Below are 13573 nucleotides of genomic sequence, written 5' to 3'. Positions count from 1 at the left end.
ACATATTTCATTCACCTACCACTACACCATATTATCACATGTGTTTTTTATCATACTTATGTAAGTGTGCTAAATGAATATTTTATTTAACTTTAAAGATAGTTACTTGAATTGAGAAATAGTTAATTTTAGGAGAATAGTATACAATGTTATCAAATTATTATATGAAGAAATATTAGAGTCGTAATGAAAGAAACTTAAAAATGGTTTAAATAACGATATAATTACAATTTTTCCTTCGAAATCTTAAAAAAATCATGAATATCAATAATAAGTCTTTACAATATATAATTTATTTTTATGTTATAACCATGATTGATACTCGGTTGCGTATAAAATAGATATGAATTGTTTGTCAGTGATAATGTGAATACCATATATAAATTGTTGCAATTTATTTATTACATAATTTTAATTTTTGAATAAATATAAATGTATGTTATTTAAGTAATCAATTATCTCACTAGATGTTAATAATGATTATACATGTACATAAATCAGATATTTAGCAGATAATAATTGAAACCATCGTAATTTACTAAGAAATGTTACATACGATAATTTATATGCTAACACGCACACATATAGTTTAATCTTACTTTGTTAACAGTAGTGTAAATAAAAAATAACATTTTTCCATACATACATACGTTGAATTTCAAAAACTAACATTTTTCATTAAAATTAACTTCTATATTAACAGTAGTGTAAATTTTACATTATTGTATATTATCATTGCAAGTCATTCTGAGTTCAGCTATGCATTTCTTATTGCAAGTCATTCTGAGTTCAGCTATGCATTTCTTATCTTTTTAAAATGAGTAAGTTAATTGTAAGTTAGTATTGAACTGAGTAATACCAGTACATATAGTTTATTTAAATAAAACTCAAAATTTTTTGGTCAACTCTGTATTCAACATATATGTTTAAATTTTATAGCTTTATTTTTGAAACATACTAACGGCATTCTACAGATTAAATTTAATCGTTTCATTTTAAACGTACACTGACTATACTGTTTATATTCATTTATTAAATACAAATTATACAACACAAATAAGAATATATATATATATATATATATATTGCTTAATGAGCAAGATTAGAAACGTTATGTAATTTGATAATGTCTTTTATGAAAATAATAAATAATACACATTGACAAACAATCAACTTGTATTTGATATACGTTCGACATTGTATAACATTTACAAATAAGAAAACAACCAAGGACATTACAATTGCATGATACATAAAAAATTCTAATAAATGAGTTATTATGCTAGTTAATATATGATTATATATATATAATATAATAAATAAATTTTAGTAGTAAAAAATAAATTTATACGTTCAAACTTGTGTAAACCAAGTGCCCATTTGGTAAATCTTAAAATAAGTAACTTATAACTTAAAATGAATAAGTAACTTATAAGTAATAAGTAAATTAAAAATTATAAGTTATATAAGTGTTTGGATAACTTTACTTAAAAGTCAAAATTATTTTTATTTAAATAAACTAAAACAAATATTTTTATATACAATTATCTTAATCCATGAGTTTTGAATTAATATAATATTTATAAACATATATTTTAAAATTAAAGTTAATAAAAAAACGAAAAATTAAAATAAGTTAAGAAAAAGCACGTCGTCGTTAATAGTCAACTTATCAGCTTAGGGCAAATCCAACAGTGATCCAAAAATCCAAATTTGGGGCAAATTGACCCAAATTCCATTCCAACAGTGATCCAAATGGTGATCCAAATTTGGATCAGTGAATAGTAGTGATCCAAAATGATCCAAATTTAGATCACTTAATTTAATATAGAATAATAGTTTTGTTATTTGTAGTTTATGAGATTTTAAATTGATTTTTGATTATTTAATTATATAATTAATAACTGAATATAATTAATATCAAACAAAATTTATTTTAAAAATAAAATTTAAAATATTGAGAAAACATAATTTTATTAAAATTTAAAGATAAAAAATAAAGAGACACATATTGCACTTAGAGATGCATTAATTGAGCATTTAAAAATTAATACACATAAAAATATTAAAATTGTGCACTTAATTCACGAAAAACACATTTATTGCAATAATTAACATACAAAATATCATTGATAAAAAAACTGGGGGGATTACCAAAACGGTAAAATACAGAAGTCACAAATCATCTGCATGTTGTATTTCTCCCATCATTATACGGTTGCTTGTAACCTTGAAACCAAGAAGAGCAGGATCAATTTGCCTCCCTTTCTTCCCTTTCTTCTTGCCACTACGCCCCCCTTCAGATGATTCTGCAGCAGCAGCAGCAGCAGCAGCGTGACTCTCTGGTTGTGGTGGCTTTTTGGCACTGCTTTTAAGCATGTCACTGAATGATGTCGTCTCTGATACATCTGCATCCCCACAGGATGAGGTTCTCCTGAACCGCACATCTGTTTTGGAGGACAGGATCTCAACAGGCTGGTTAGAAGTAATTTCCCATGCCCGTCTTCCTCCTGCAGGGTTTGAAATCAAATAATATCATTAAATCAAATCTTGCTCATAACACCCTAATTGGCCACTCCACAATATTAAACTGTGATCCTTTAATATCCACTTTGTCTTGAGCTAAATTAACATTGGGAACTTATGAGTGACATAATCCTAACTTCTAGTCACAATTTGATCTCAAAAGATATAAGCATTCATATCGTTTTTTTTGTTAGCCACCCTTTTGGGTGTTAGTGCAAAATAACTCCTCTACTGTAAATGACCCGTTTCTTAATTCCCATATTAGTGAAATGGAGCCTAAGCATGGTATGATAGCTTACCTTCAGATGGCAGCATAGTACTAAACATATTTTTTCCTCTAGTAATAGAATCAGAAGTCATGTCAGATAAACCCTCTTGAGATGATGAAGCCCTCGAAGGCGGTGGTCGTTTCGACAATACATTTTCCTGTCTTTTAGAGGCTACAGCTGCCATCCTATAAAGGGAAAAATTATAATTATAAATAGTAAATGAAAAACAAAAGCCTTTTTAATATTTTCCAGCCTCTGTAATTTAAAATATACGTCAACAAATAGCATGCTACATATAAGAACTCAGGTGATATTTGTATTCATTCAAATGTTCTGCTCTTATGTGATTGCTCGCCCTAATCAAAAGGGTCAGATTGCAATAAAAATACCTTACACACTGGATAGCCAGTGAAATTTGGGTTTAAAATATCCTACCTATCTTTAGCACCATCTTCTCCAACAGAGCTACTTTTCTGGATTTTGTTATCATATATGCCAGTAACCACACCTGTACAGAGTGAGCAAACTAATAAAAACTACAACAATGCAAACCACCAAGTACAGATCAATAGGGATTGCAAGTACCAGTTTGTGAAGTATGCCTACTCATGACATTATTTGACATATTACCGCAAATAATAGCAGCTACCCCTGCATGCTGAACAATTTCATCACTGGAATCATATATAGATACTTTCATTGTACCACCTTCACTTTTGGAACCATGCATTTTTCGCTCCAAATCTAAGAAATCAGTAGATGAATTTCCAGTCCTGTTGGCATTTGGGTAGATTGCCTGAGAGTTCTCATCCGTACCAGAAAAGTATGGAGATCTATCATGTAATGCTCCAGAATTAGATCTATGCAAGATCCTTTCACTACTTTCAAGACCAGTAGCCTGCTCTTCTATTACTTTATTATGCAGTGGCCCCCCTAAATTAGAACCATAAGAACCCAAGGCAAATGACTGATTCATATCTGGTTCTTGATCAGACAGAAGATTAAATGAACGATTGGAGGGATTTGTCCCTGTGTAATGACTAGATGTTGGTAGCCTTTTATCATGGGATACCCCGGCCACCTCCAGTGGCTCAGTAGGCTGGTCACCTGGTTTCTGCTGAAGCAGTTCCATAAGCAACCTCTTTGATGTATCATCGCTGCTTCCGGCCGACATCCATAAACTTGGATCTTCTGCAGCCCTTCCAGCTTCGGATTGCCTTTTATGCCTCATATTAATCTGTAATTGCTGAATCCTAGATTCCATCCAGTCATTAGGTAGTTGACCATTGTTCTCCGACCACTGTCCATCAACTGCATCCAAGTGAGAGGGGCGAAACATGTTTGCAACTGAAGGATGGTTAGATTGTTGGGAGTAGACACCAGAGAACCCAGGAACTTGACCATCAAGCTGCATTCGTGCACCAGGTTCCTGCATATCTAAACCTTGAACACGAGCCAATGAATTTATCATATCCAGGCTCATTCCAGGTCCACCACCAGGCAAAGACATTGACCTCTCAAATTGCATCAAACCTGGATTATAAAGACCTCGCTGGATTTGATCTTGTAACGAAAGGTTCCTTTCGAGGTGGCTCATATGCTCCTCAGGAGATGGTCTTCGTTGCTGTTGGTAAAATTCTATTTGGCCAATTCCTGCACTGCCGGAACGGTGAACACCACCGGCAGAATTACCGAGAAACTGGATAGGCTCATCAACAGGCCAGGCAGATACACGCTGTCTATCCTCGATTTCCACACGCTGCCTCAAACCCATTGGCAATTGCCACCCATTCAGCTGCTCTTGAAGGATTTGATGTTCCAAAGGCTGCATCTGACCATGTTTTGAACGTGATAGAAGCTCCATCAGATCACTTTGTTGATGCCCATGATGCATCGTTTGAGCGAATTTAGCTTGAATAAGATGTTCGATGGATGGATCCATATTACTAGGAAGGTGATGCGGACGTTGTAATTCATTTACCATGTGTTGATTTAACAAAACTTGGTCGACAGCATTGATAGACCTTAAAGCATCAAGGCGTGACTGCCCACGAATGGGTTCACCCATTTGATTCTGCAACAACTGTTCAAGGAGCTGATGTCGAGCTTGTGTCTGCTGTTGCTCCTTCAGCAAAATTTGCTGCTGTTGTTGCTGCTGCAGCTGGTGATGTTGTTGAAGCTGAAGTTGTCGTTGCTGGAGCTGCAGTGCCAAAAGGTGTTCCAGTTCTTGTCCTGTTTGACTTGCCAACTGCTGCTGGTGCATCATGTTCCTATGTGAAACTCGCTCCAGGATCGAATCATTCAAGTGTCCATGAGATAACAAATTATGTTGTTGTAGATGATTCGGCTGAAATTGTTGAGGTAAAAGCTTATCTGCTAAATCAAAGCACTTTGATTCTTGATCAAAACGTGACAACTGGATATTATTCATGGCATCATGATACATGTTTGCTTCAGATGGCATATTGCTTCTATAAACATCAGACCATGTATCAGCTCCACGAATAGAATCTGTTGAAGCAAATGTGGCATACTTTACACCGATAGAGTTCATGTGCTGATCTTGAATCCCCCCGTTGAAAGGCACATTTGAAGTAATATCATTTCTCGAATACGTTCCTTCGAGTTCAGACCATAATAACCCAAAAGGATGCAACTGGTTACTTTTCGAGTTCTGCATGTGAGAGTCTATCAACTCCTTTGCAGAAGGTTCACCAAACATACTCACTGAGAAATCACCTGTGTCCCTAGAAGTCTTCCCAGGATTTCCACTACTTCCAGGTCGTCCGGGCAAAACTATTTCTGCAAAAAAAGGGAGACAATAATATCAATAAAGAAACACTAACCTTCATTTTGAGCATATAATATTACTACTGCTACTTCACTGACTTGACAAACAATAATATCAATTAAAAAACACTAACCTTCATCTTGAGCAACATATTCTTGAAAGGTTTGACCCTCAGAATAAGGAATTGTCGATAAACTTTTATGCTCAGACATTCTTGACTGCACATTATTCGCTGAAAGAGCATCAAACTCAGACAATTGCCATCTTGGATCATCCATAGAATGTATCATTTCAGAAACAGGAATAGAAGCTGATAACTTGGCATCCAACATCCCGTCAAAAGCCCCAGAGGTTTCCATTTTAGAACTTCTTTCAGTGTTACCGGCATACTCGGTCATGCCTTGTAGGTATGGCATGACCTCACCCAGTTGTCGAAAGGGTGTTTCTTCAGAAGCATCTTCCAAGCGGACAGGCAAGTCTGCACCAAAGAACCCTTGCTCAAACCATGAAATTATATCTACCCCAAGAAAAGGCCCCTGAATTTCTCCCTGAGGATCACAATAGTACAAGCTTAACTCCTCGGGCGGGGTTATCCTTTCCAGCTGATATTCCTTATTACATGCTTCTGGTCTTTCTTCTGGTGCCTGCTTGTTGCCAATCCAGTACTGCTCCGAGGATTTCACATGTGCCAAGCTTAGATCAACAGGAAATGTAGTTCCACTACCATGTGAAGCACTAGATTCAATTCCCTCAAAAAGAGGGGCAAAAGCTAAATCTGAATTTTTGATATGAGAAGCAAATTGATAAGTATCACTAAACTCTTGGACATGACTGCAGTCATTGTTTGATGTTTTCGATGTAATTTTATCAAAAACCATCCCCTCGACAGTCACGGGGGTCTTTTGCCCCCTATTATGGTGAACATCTCCCTCTGAAACAAAACACATTTGTTTTCTAAAGTCGTGAATTGAAAATCACAAAAAATTATGGCTCAAAGTTATGCCACTCACCGTTCAGATTAAATTTAGCATTGTCGGGCTGATTTATGTCATCATCTCGGTATCTTTCAGAGAAATCGACCAGCACCTCTTTACCAGTGGTATCATCCAAGTCTCCTACATCTGCAAATAAAAAAAAATTTAATAAAAAATTGAGTTGGATAAACACGCACCAAAATATATGTGATGTAGATAGGCATAGAGTAAAGTACAGAAACGAAGGATATTTTTTACTTACCACCAGAATTATCACTTGAGAAAGCCTTTCTAAAAGAATTATACGATGCTCCGCTATTGATAACTTTCCCATTCCATATATCAGCAATGAGGACCTGCAGCAAGTTCATCAAAATTAATAACAGTAAATGGGTACTCAAAAAGCCACAAGCACAGCCATAAATCAAAGAGAATATCCATGCAATTAATGTTGCTTACCTCCTCCTCTATGCTAGGAGCCACGAAAGCTAGTGGATCAACATTAGTTAGTTGTGTTACAGGGAGTACTTCCTCCCAATTGTCAGGTATGGTATCAAAAGATGAATCATGTTGTCGCCTACGGTATATATCGAGAAGTTTTGCCCTTGGATAGCAATAAGCCTCACGTAAAAGGCTTAGTTTCCCAGGTACACTTCGCTCCGTGTTAAAATCTACATCAGTAATGGGACCTGAAGATGGAGAGCGAACTACACTAGACCTCCCACGTCCAACTGCAAACCCAACATTTGAACCCTCTACTCGTCCTCTTTCTGGTCCAAACCCTGGTGCAGCACGATAAGAACCTGGTCCACTAGAATTTCCCTCCATTCTATGACGTGGTCTCCACTTATCACGCGCATCGGCATCACGCTCAGAAACTGCACGGTTGTTATTTACATTTACTTGATTGTCGCTAGGAGCATCTTCCTTATCTGCATCTGCTCTCTTCTCAGTTCGAGATTCCTTCTCCTTGTCATCAGGACCCCACCTTGATGACCACTTGCCATCACGCTTAGCCTCGTGACTGGAACTGCGGTTATTAACGTCATGCCATCTATCAGCGGCAGGCACAGTTCTACTATCAGGGTTTTCTCTTCCAGGAGCATTTTCTACACGACGATCAATTTTCCTGCGGTCTCGTCTACCAAGCAAGCCAGTCTCTCTTTCTTCTTCACGCCAGCGTCGACCACTTTCGACATCATTAGGTATTCTTCTCCAATCCTTTTTATCATCAGCTCCCTCCAGACGCCACGCTTCATTTTGATTGGCATCAGTAGAATTTCCAAGTGATAAAGTGCTCGGTGCACGTGTTTCCTGTAGATACATGGATAGTGGGATCATGATCAATATCTCGTGATGTGATGTGAAAGAAGCAAACAAGTTACTTAAAAAAATATACTCATGACCGAGATGAAACTATTCCGACCAAGATCAGACTTTGGACTGCTGTTCAAAATTTAAAAACTTGTATATATTAACAATAAATAAAAATCAAAAGCAGTATTGCAGGTACTGTCAATTTAAAGCTCACAGCAAGTGAAACAGAGACACAAGCCTCGAAAGTATCTTTTGCATTTAGAAAGAGGATAGTTCAAACCATGCAATTCATTATATTCAATCAAACTTAATTAAACCACTTTTCTTAAAGCCTTGCATATAACAGAAAAATTACAAAATATAAGGAAGGCCTTGGCCGGCAGCCGCTGAATGAGGCTGGCAACAGAAGTGAAGTCTAGCAATTTCAAATAGCATTTCTGGTACTGAAGGTATAAAATATAAGCATGTACTTACACAGTGGTTGCTTAACACAAATAAATGAAGAAGATGAAATACATAACATATACCACGAACAAATCTCTACTAAAAAGCTACAAAGAAATCCAATATTATTAAATAGAAAATTCAATGATGTACAAGCCTGTTGAGGTATATAAAATAGAATACCGTGGTATAAAGATATATGAAAATTATACCAGTTACAAATTTTGGATATTAGCAGATTCAGAAGGGGTAAAAAAGATTTAAGTTTTTAATCTAAATAAGTTAGGCATGACCATTCGAACAAAAAGTGCTGAAACTAATAAAAATGATAAACAATTGTAATTACTCATACAAAATAGGTAACAACCATCTTGGTGTCGCTTGGTTTTGCATAAAGCCACTGGGGAGACAAGGGAATGCTGCTTTCAGATGCTAATTGATCTGCTAAAATCATATCAAACAATAGCAAAAATCTTGTCAGTTTCACCACACATTAATTGCTTCAACACTTCAGAACAGTACCAGACAAGAACAATAAAAAATGTTTAAAACTGACCTTTTGATTCATCAAACATCCCAAGCATCTTTTCATCTGCATCCTCACCAGAAGCTTCCACTGTTATTACATCAATTAAAAAGTGAACAATTTAGTGAGAATTCCATCGGGCATGGGGCATAAATAGGCATCATTATATGCAGTAGTATAACAAGAGAAAAGTGCAGAAATTAACACATAAAAATTACGACAAATGGTAAACCACAATCATGAAATGTGAGTAATTAACAAAAATTATCAGCCAAGTAACAAACAACAATAAACAAGTGAGAGAGAAGATCAGATAAGCTATGGAACAACAAATCAAGTACAAAAACATACCTCCCTTGACATAGTAAAAACCGAAAGGATAATTAGTACAAGCAACATATCTGACTTGGAGGTATACAATTAAAATTAAACCTTATCTGAATTGAATAGATTTAAAAGCAAGAAAGCAAAATCAAACTTAACAATGAATAAACGAATGTGAGCAATTGTTGAGATTAAAGTCAGAATTAAAATAAAACAATTCAGTGATCTATAACTAGTAGAGTTGTAATTTGAATATAATCACAAGTAGCTTCGGAAAGGTCAATGCAAGCAGATAGATAGACGGGCAAGTAAAATATATATCACATCATCAAATAGATAAATAAATAGAAAAACTAAATATATAACTGAATCGAATTAAAAAAAAACAAATGAAAATGAGACAAAGCGTGAGATTGAGAATACCGTGAGGCATCCAAGACTGATCCAAAGATTTGGAGGAGAGGAGATCGTCGGGGAGATGAAGCTTCCTTTCAGCCATCGAACGGTCAAGAATCAATTACTTGAAAGTGAGATCGAGGAAATAATAAAACGGGAATGCAGGGAGCGAGAGAGAAAACGCGAGAGAGAGAGAGAGCTTAAATAGTGAGGTGGGAGAGAGATAAAGCTGGGGGAGGATAAAGCTAGGGTTTCAAGAAAGAAAAGGGAGGGGGGTTTGTTTTCGTTTGGTTGGGTGCTAAACAATGAATTGCTACTGGACTTAGTTTAGCCTTTCAAATCTATGAAAATTTCAGTGTGTGTAATCTGAGCAACGAGTAGAGCAGTGAAGACGCTACTTTTTTGATAGTATATATGTGCAAGTGCAAATGTAATCTTTGGTCAAGCTTTTATTAACTAAAACATCTTTGGTCAAGCTTTTATTAACTAAAACATCGTTCTAAAACATGGAAATCCGCATTATCGGTTTTGAGATATATTTTAAATATATTTTTAATGTAATTTTCGGAAATTAACAAGTACATGTTGTTTCTTTTCATAAGGATAAGGATGTAAATTTTTATATTTAGATTTAATATATTTTGTAAGGGTGTATTTGATATTATTGTTTCAAACAACATCAAAAGCAGTTAAAGAATTATGGTTGTGTTTGATATTACTTTTTGTGACAGCAACAACAGTTTTTCGCCGAGTTAAAAATGTGTTTGGTAAAATTAAAAAGTTGTTGTTAGAAAAAGTAAGGCCCCCTATATTTTTCATAAAACGGGAAGCCGATGCTGATTCCATTATCAAATCTTATTAAAAACATTATTTTTTGTAACTTTTTAATCAAAACATACATAAATTAAAAATATTATCAAACAGTCATCTGATTTTTTTACTACTTTTTTCACTAGCACTTTTTTCTGATAGCACAACAATTTTTAACAGCAATCCAAACAGAGCCTATATTGTAAAATTTAAAAACTGGTTTTCTGAAAAGTGTTTTTCGCCTAAAAACTGATGTCAGAGAAAACAAGTACCCCACACTGTTGGAAAAAACTGCTTTTCAGTTTTTACGAGAAGTACATGCTGATTTCACCATCAAACCTTACCAAAAATATTATTATTTTTAATTTTTTACACCAAAATATATACATATAAAAAATATTACCAAACAGTCATCTGATTTTTACAACAACATTTTTTTTACCAACAATTTTTCAAAGAACACAGTAATTTTTAACGGCAACTTCAAACAGAGCCTTAGTGTAATTCATAAAGTGGGAGCAAAATTATTTATTTGTATAAATGTTGTTTTAGTTTTAGTTGACAAGTGACTTGTGAATTCTTTTGACATACTCAAAGAACTTAATGTAAGCTCAGGGCTTGTGAGGCTAAACAAGGTACGTGGGTGTAACGCTATAAGTCTGAGGGTTTGTTAGGAATATGTTGTGAACTTGATGATAAATTAAACAAAACACCTTAGTAGATTTAACTTAGTGAATTTTGTAGCACTCGACGGATGATCAAATATAGTCCCGACGGATGATTTAATATAGTCCCGACGGATGACAATTTGACATCCACCGGGTGAGTAACTTATGTAAAAATAAGATATGTAGCACATTTCTGCAAAGAACTTTATGTAGATCTTGTAGGAGCATATGAGTCATGTTAACTACTAGTGGATATGCAGAATAAGTTGATTAATTGTAAATATGAGATGTCTTGTAATTCTGTATAAGTGAAATGGAGTCAAGTGACAAATAGCTACCAGACGGATGATCAACAAAGCTACCTGAAAGATGACAAGCATGTACCCGACGGATGATAAAATTCAAATATCTGTTGACAGTGACAACACAGTCACATGCGTTGGGTGTTTGCAAAAGGAATGTGGCAGCCTGTTAAGTAGGAATTTGAGAACAAAGAAGGATTACCATCTCCATGCTATTATGAAGATATTCAAAGATGCTGGAATAGAGTAGTAAAGCAGCATGGAGTTAGACTAGATATGCTTTGTTTTATTATCTTATCTTATTATCATGTAAACTTGGTGATATATAAACCAAGTGTAGCTAGTAGAACAATTAACTAAGCACACATATTTTCAGAGAAACATTTTCAAGCTATATTTTGTAGCATTTCTCTGTAAGTTTAGTTGTTCTACTTATAAGTAGCTGTGAGATATTCAAGCTTCACAGGGTTCTCATTCGATATATATATATATATATATATATATATATATATATATATATATATGTATATATATATGTATATATATATATGGTGGATACTTTCAAATCCACCAGAAAGTTTTAAAAACTTGTGATTTTATTACTTTGTGTTTTGATTTATATAAATACTTTATTCCGCAATCTGCAAATCAAACACTTATATATCTGTCGAGTTAGAACTGTTTTAAAATCTTGAAAAAGTAGCCAGAATTATATTCAACCCCCCTTCTGTAATTCTTGTTGTATTGTTAGGGAATAACAATTGGTATCAGAGCAAACTCTTGAAGTACAAAGAGTGTAAAGATCACAACAAACAGCAAGATGAACAAGAAGGATATTGGAGTCAAAATTCCATTTCTGGACAAAGATAATTATCACCACTGGAAGGTGAAAATGTACCTATATCTTCTTTCCCAAGATGAGGCCTATGTGGATTGTATAGAGAGAGGTCCTCATGTACAAATGAGAGCTGCAACAGGCAATGAGCCATCTGTTCCCAAGCCTAGGCATGAATGGTCAGATCCTGATATTGAGCAAGTCAGGAAAGACAAGAAGGCCATGAATATATTTTTCAATGGAGTTGATGGTGATATGTTTGATAACATCATTAACTGCAAAATAGCCAAAAAGGTTTGGGACACAATCCAGATTATTTGTGATGGTACTGAGCAAGTAAGGGAGAATAAGATGCAGCTGCTAATTCTGCAATATGAGCACTTCCACTATTAAGAAAGTGAGTCTCTCACTGACATTTTTAGTAGATTTTAAAAGCTACTAAATGCTCTAAAGTTGCATGGAAGAGTTTATCAAACAAAAGACTCTAACCTCAAGTTCCTTAGATCTCTTCCAAAAGAGTGCAAGACAATGGCAGTCTCATTGAGAAATTCTCAGGATTACAAGGAGTTCATCTTGGAGAGCCTGTATGGCATCCTAAAAACTTATGAGCTTGAAATAGAGCAAGATGAGAGGATGGAGAAAGGAAGGAAGAAATGAGGGTCTACAGCATTGGTTGTTGAGTTAGAGAAGGAGAAAGAGATGAAGGTAGAAGTTGTTGAGCCTACATCAAAGGTATGTGAAAGCAAGGGTAAAGGGCTGGTAGCTGAAAATGAAGATCACTTGAGCCAAGACGACATGGATCCAGAAGATTTTCCAAGCTCAAATTCAAAAGAATTTTGGAGCAGCCAAGCCAAGTGGAAACATGGTGGATAAATCCAAATTCAAATATGGCTTGGCAGGGCATTTTGCAAGTGAATGTAGAACGTCTGATTCTAGCAAGAAGAATTTTGAGCATGTTGATTATAAATAGAAATACTTTGAGTTGCTCAAGCAAAAGGAAAGGGCTTTCATCACACAGGAGAATGACTGGGCTGCAGATAGTTTGGATGAAGATGAAGAAACAAACTATGTCAATCTAGCCCTAATGACCAAGTCTGATGAAACATAAACAAGTTCTTCAAGTAATCAGGTAATCACCACTAACCTAGCACATTTATCTAAAGTTGAGTGTAGTGATGCCATAAATGACATGTCCACATAATTATATCACTTGCGTGTTACACTTAAGTCCCTCACTAAGGAAAATGCTAAAATTAAAGAAAATAAATTATTTTTAAGTGAGAGGAATAATGTGTTAGAGTCTCAGTTTATTGAATTTAAAAAAATTGATAATTGAATGTAAGATTGCTAAGGATGAATTAACTGAGTCCTTGAAGAAAGAAGAGATTTTA

At 34.9% G+C, this 13573-nt stretch overlaps 1 protein-coding gene across 4 annotated transcripts; it reads right to left on the bottom strand.

The window, feature by feature from the left end:
* Window positions 1–2032: 2032 nt before the first annotated feature.
* On the bottom strand, window positions 2033–9990 carry LOC141659070 (uncharacterized). Of its 4 annotated transcripts, none has more exons than XM_074465798.1 (11): window positions 9595–9990; window positions 8878–8937; window positions 8674–8765; window positions 7020–7874; window positions 6823–6916; window positions 6597–6707; window positions 5720–6517; window positions 3381–5597; window positions 3231–3303; window positions 2826–2980; window positions 2033–2510 (listed from the first exon to the last, which is right to left on the bottom strand). In XM_074465798.1, exons 1-11 carry the CDS (start codon window positions 9668–9670, stop codon window positions 2176–2178), a joined length of 4866 nt encoding a protein of 1621 aa, XP_074321899.1. In that variant the 5' UTR covers window positions 9671–9990; the 3' UTR covers window positions 2033–2175. The 4 variants fall into 4 exon arrangements, with proteins under 4 accessions (XP_074321899.1, XP_074321901.1, XP_074321900.1 ...); XM_074465800.1 differs by having other exon boundaries at window positions 8689–8765; XM_074465799.1 differs by having other exon boundaries at window positions 8674–8762.
* Between the last annotated feature and the right edge of the window lie 3583 nt (window positions 9991–13573).

Source organism: Apium graveolens, chromosome 5 (genome assembly GCF_009905375.1).
Source record: "Apium graveolens cultivar Ventura chromosome 5, ASM990537v1, whole genome shotgun sequence".
Lineage (NCBI taxonomy): Eukaryota > Viridiplantae > Streptophyta > Magnoliopsida > Apiales > Apiaceae > Apium > Apium graveolens.
Note: the sequence above shows the minus strand (reverse complement) of the source record. Positions and strands in the feature narration are given on the sequence as shown.

Bases quoted from the DNA above. Each gene is read 5' to 3' on its own strand.
- LOC141659070 (XM_074465798.1), bottom strand. From the start codon at position 9,670: ATGGCTGAAAGGAAGCTTCATCTCCCCGACGATCTCCTCTCCTCCAAA. The intron at 6,917-7,019 runs GTAAGCAACATT...AACTTGCTGCAG, and splicing joins CTCCTAGCATAGAGGAGGAG to GTCCTCATTGCTGATATATG. The intron at 6,518-6,596 runs GTGAGTGGCATA...GTTTTGTTTCAG, and splicing joins TGCTAAATTTAATCTGAACG to AGGGAGATGTTCACCATAAT.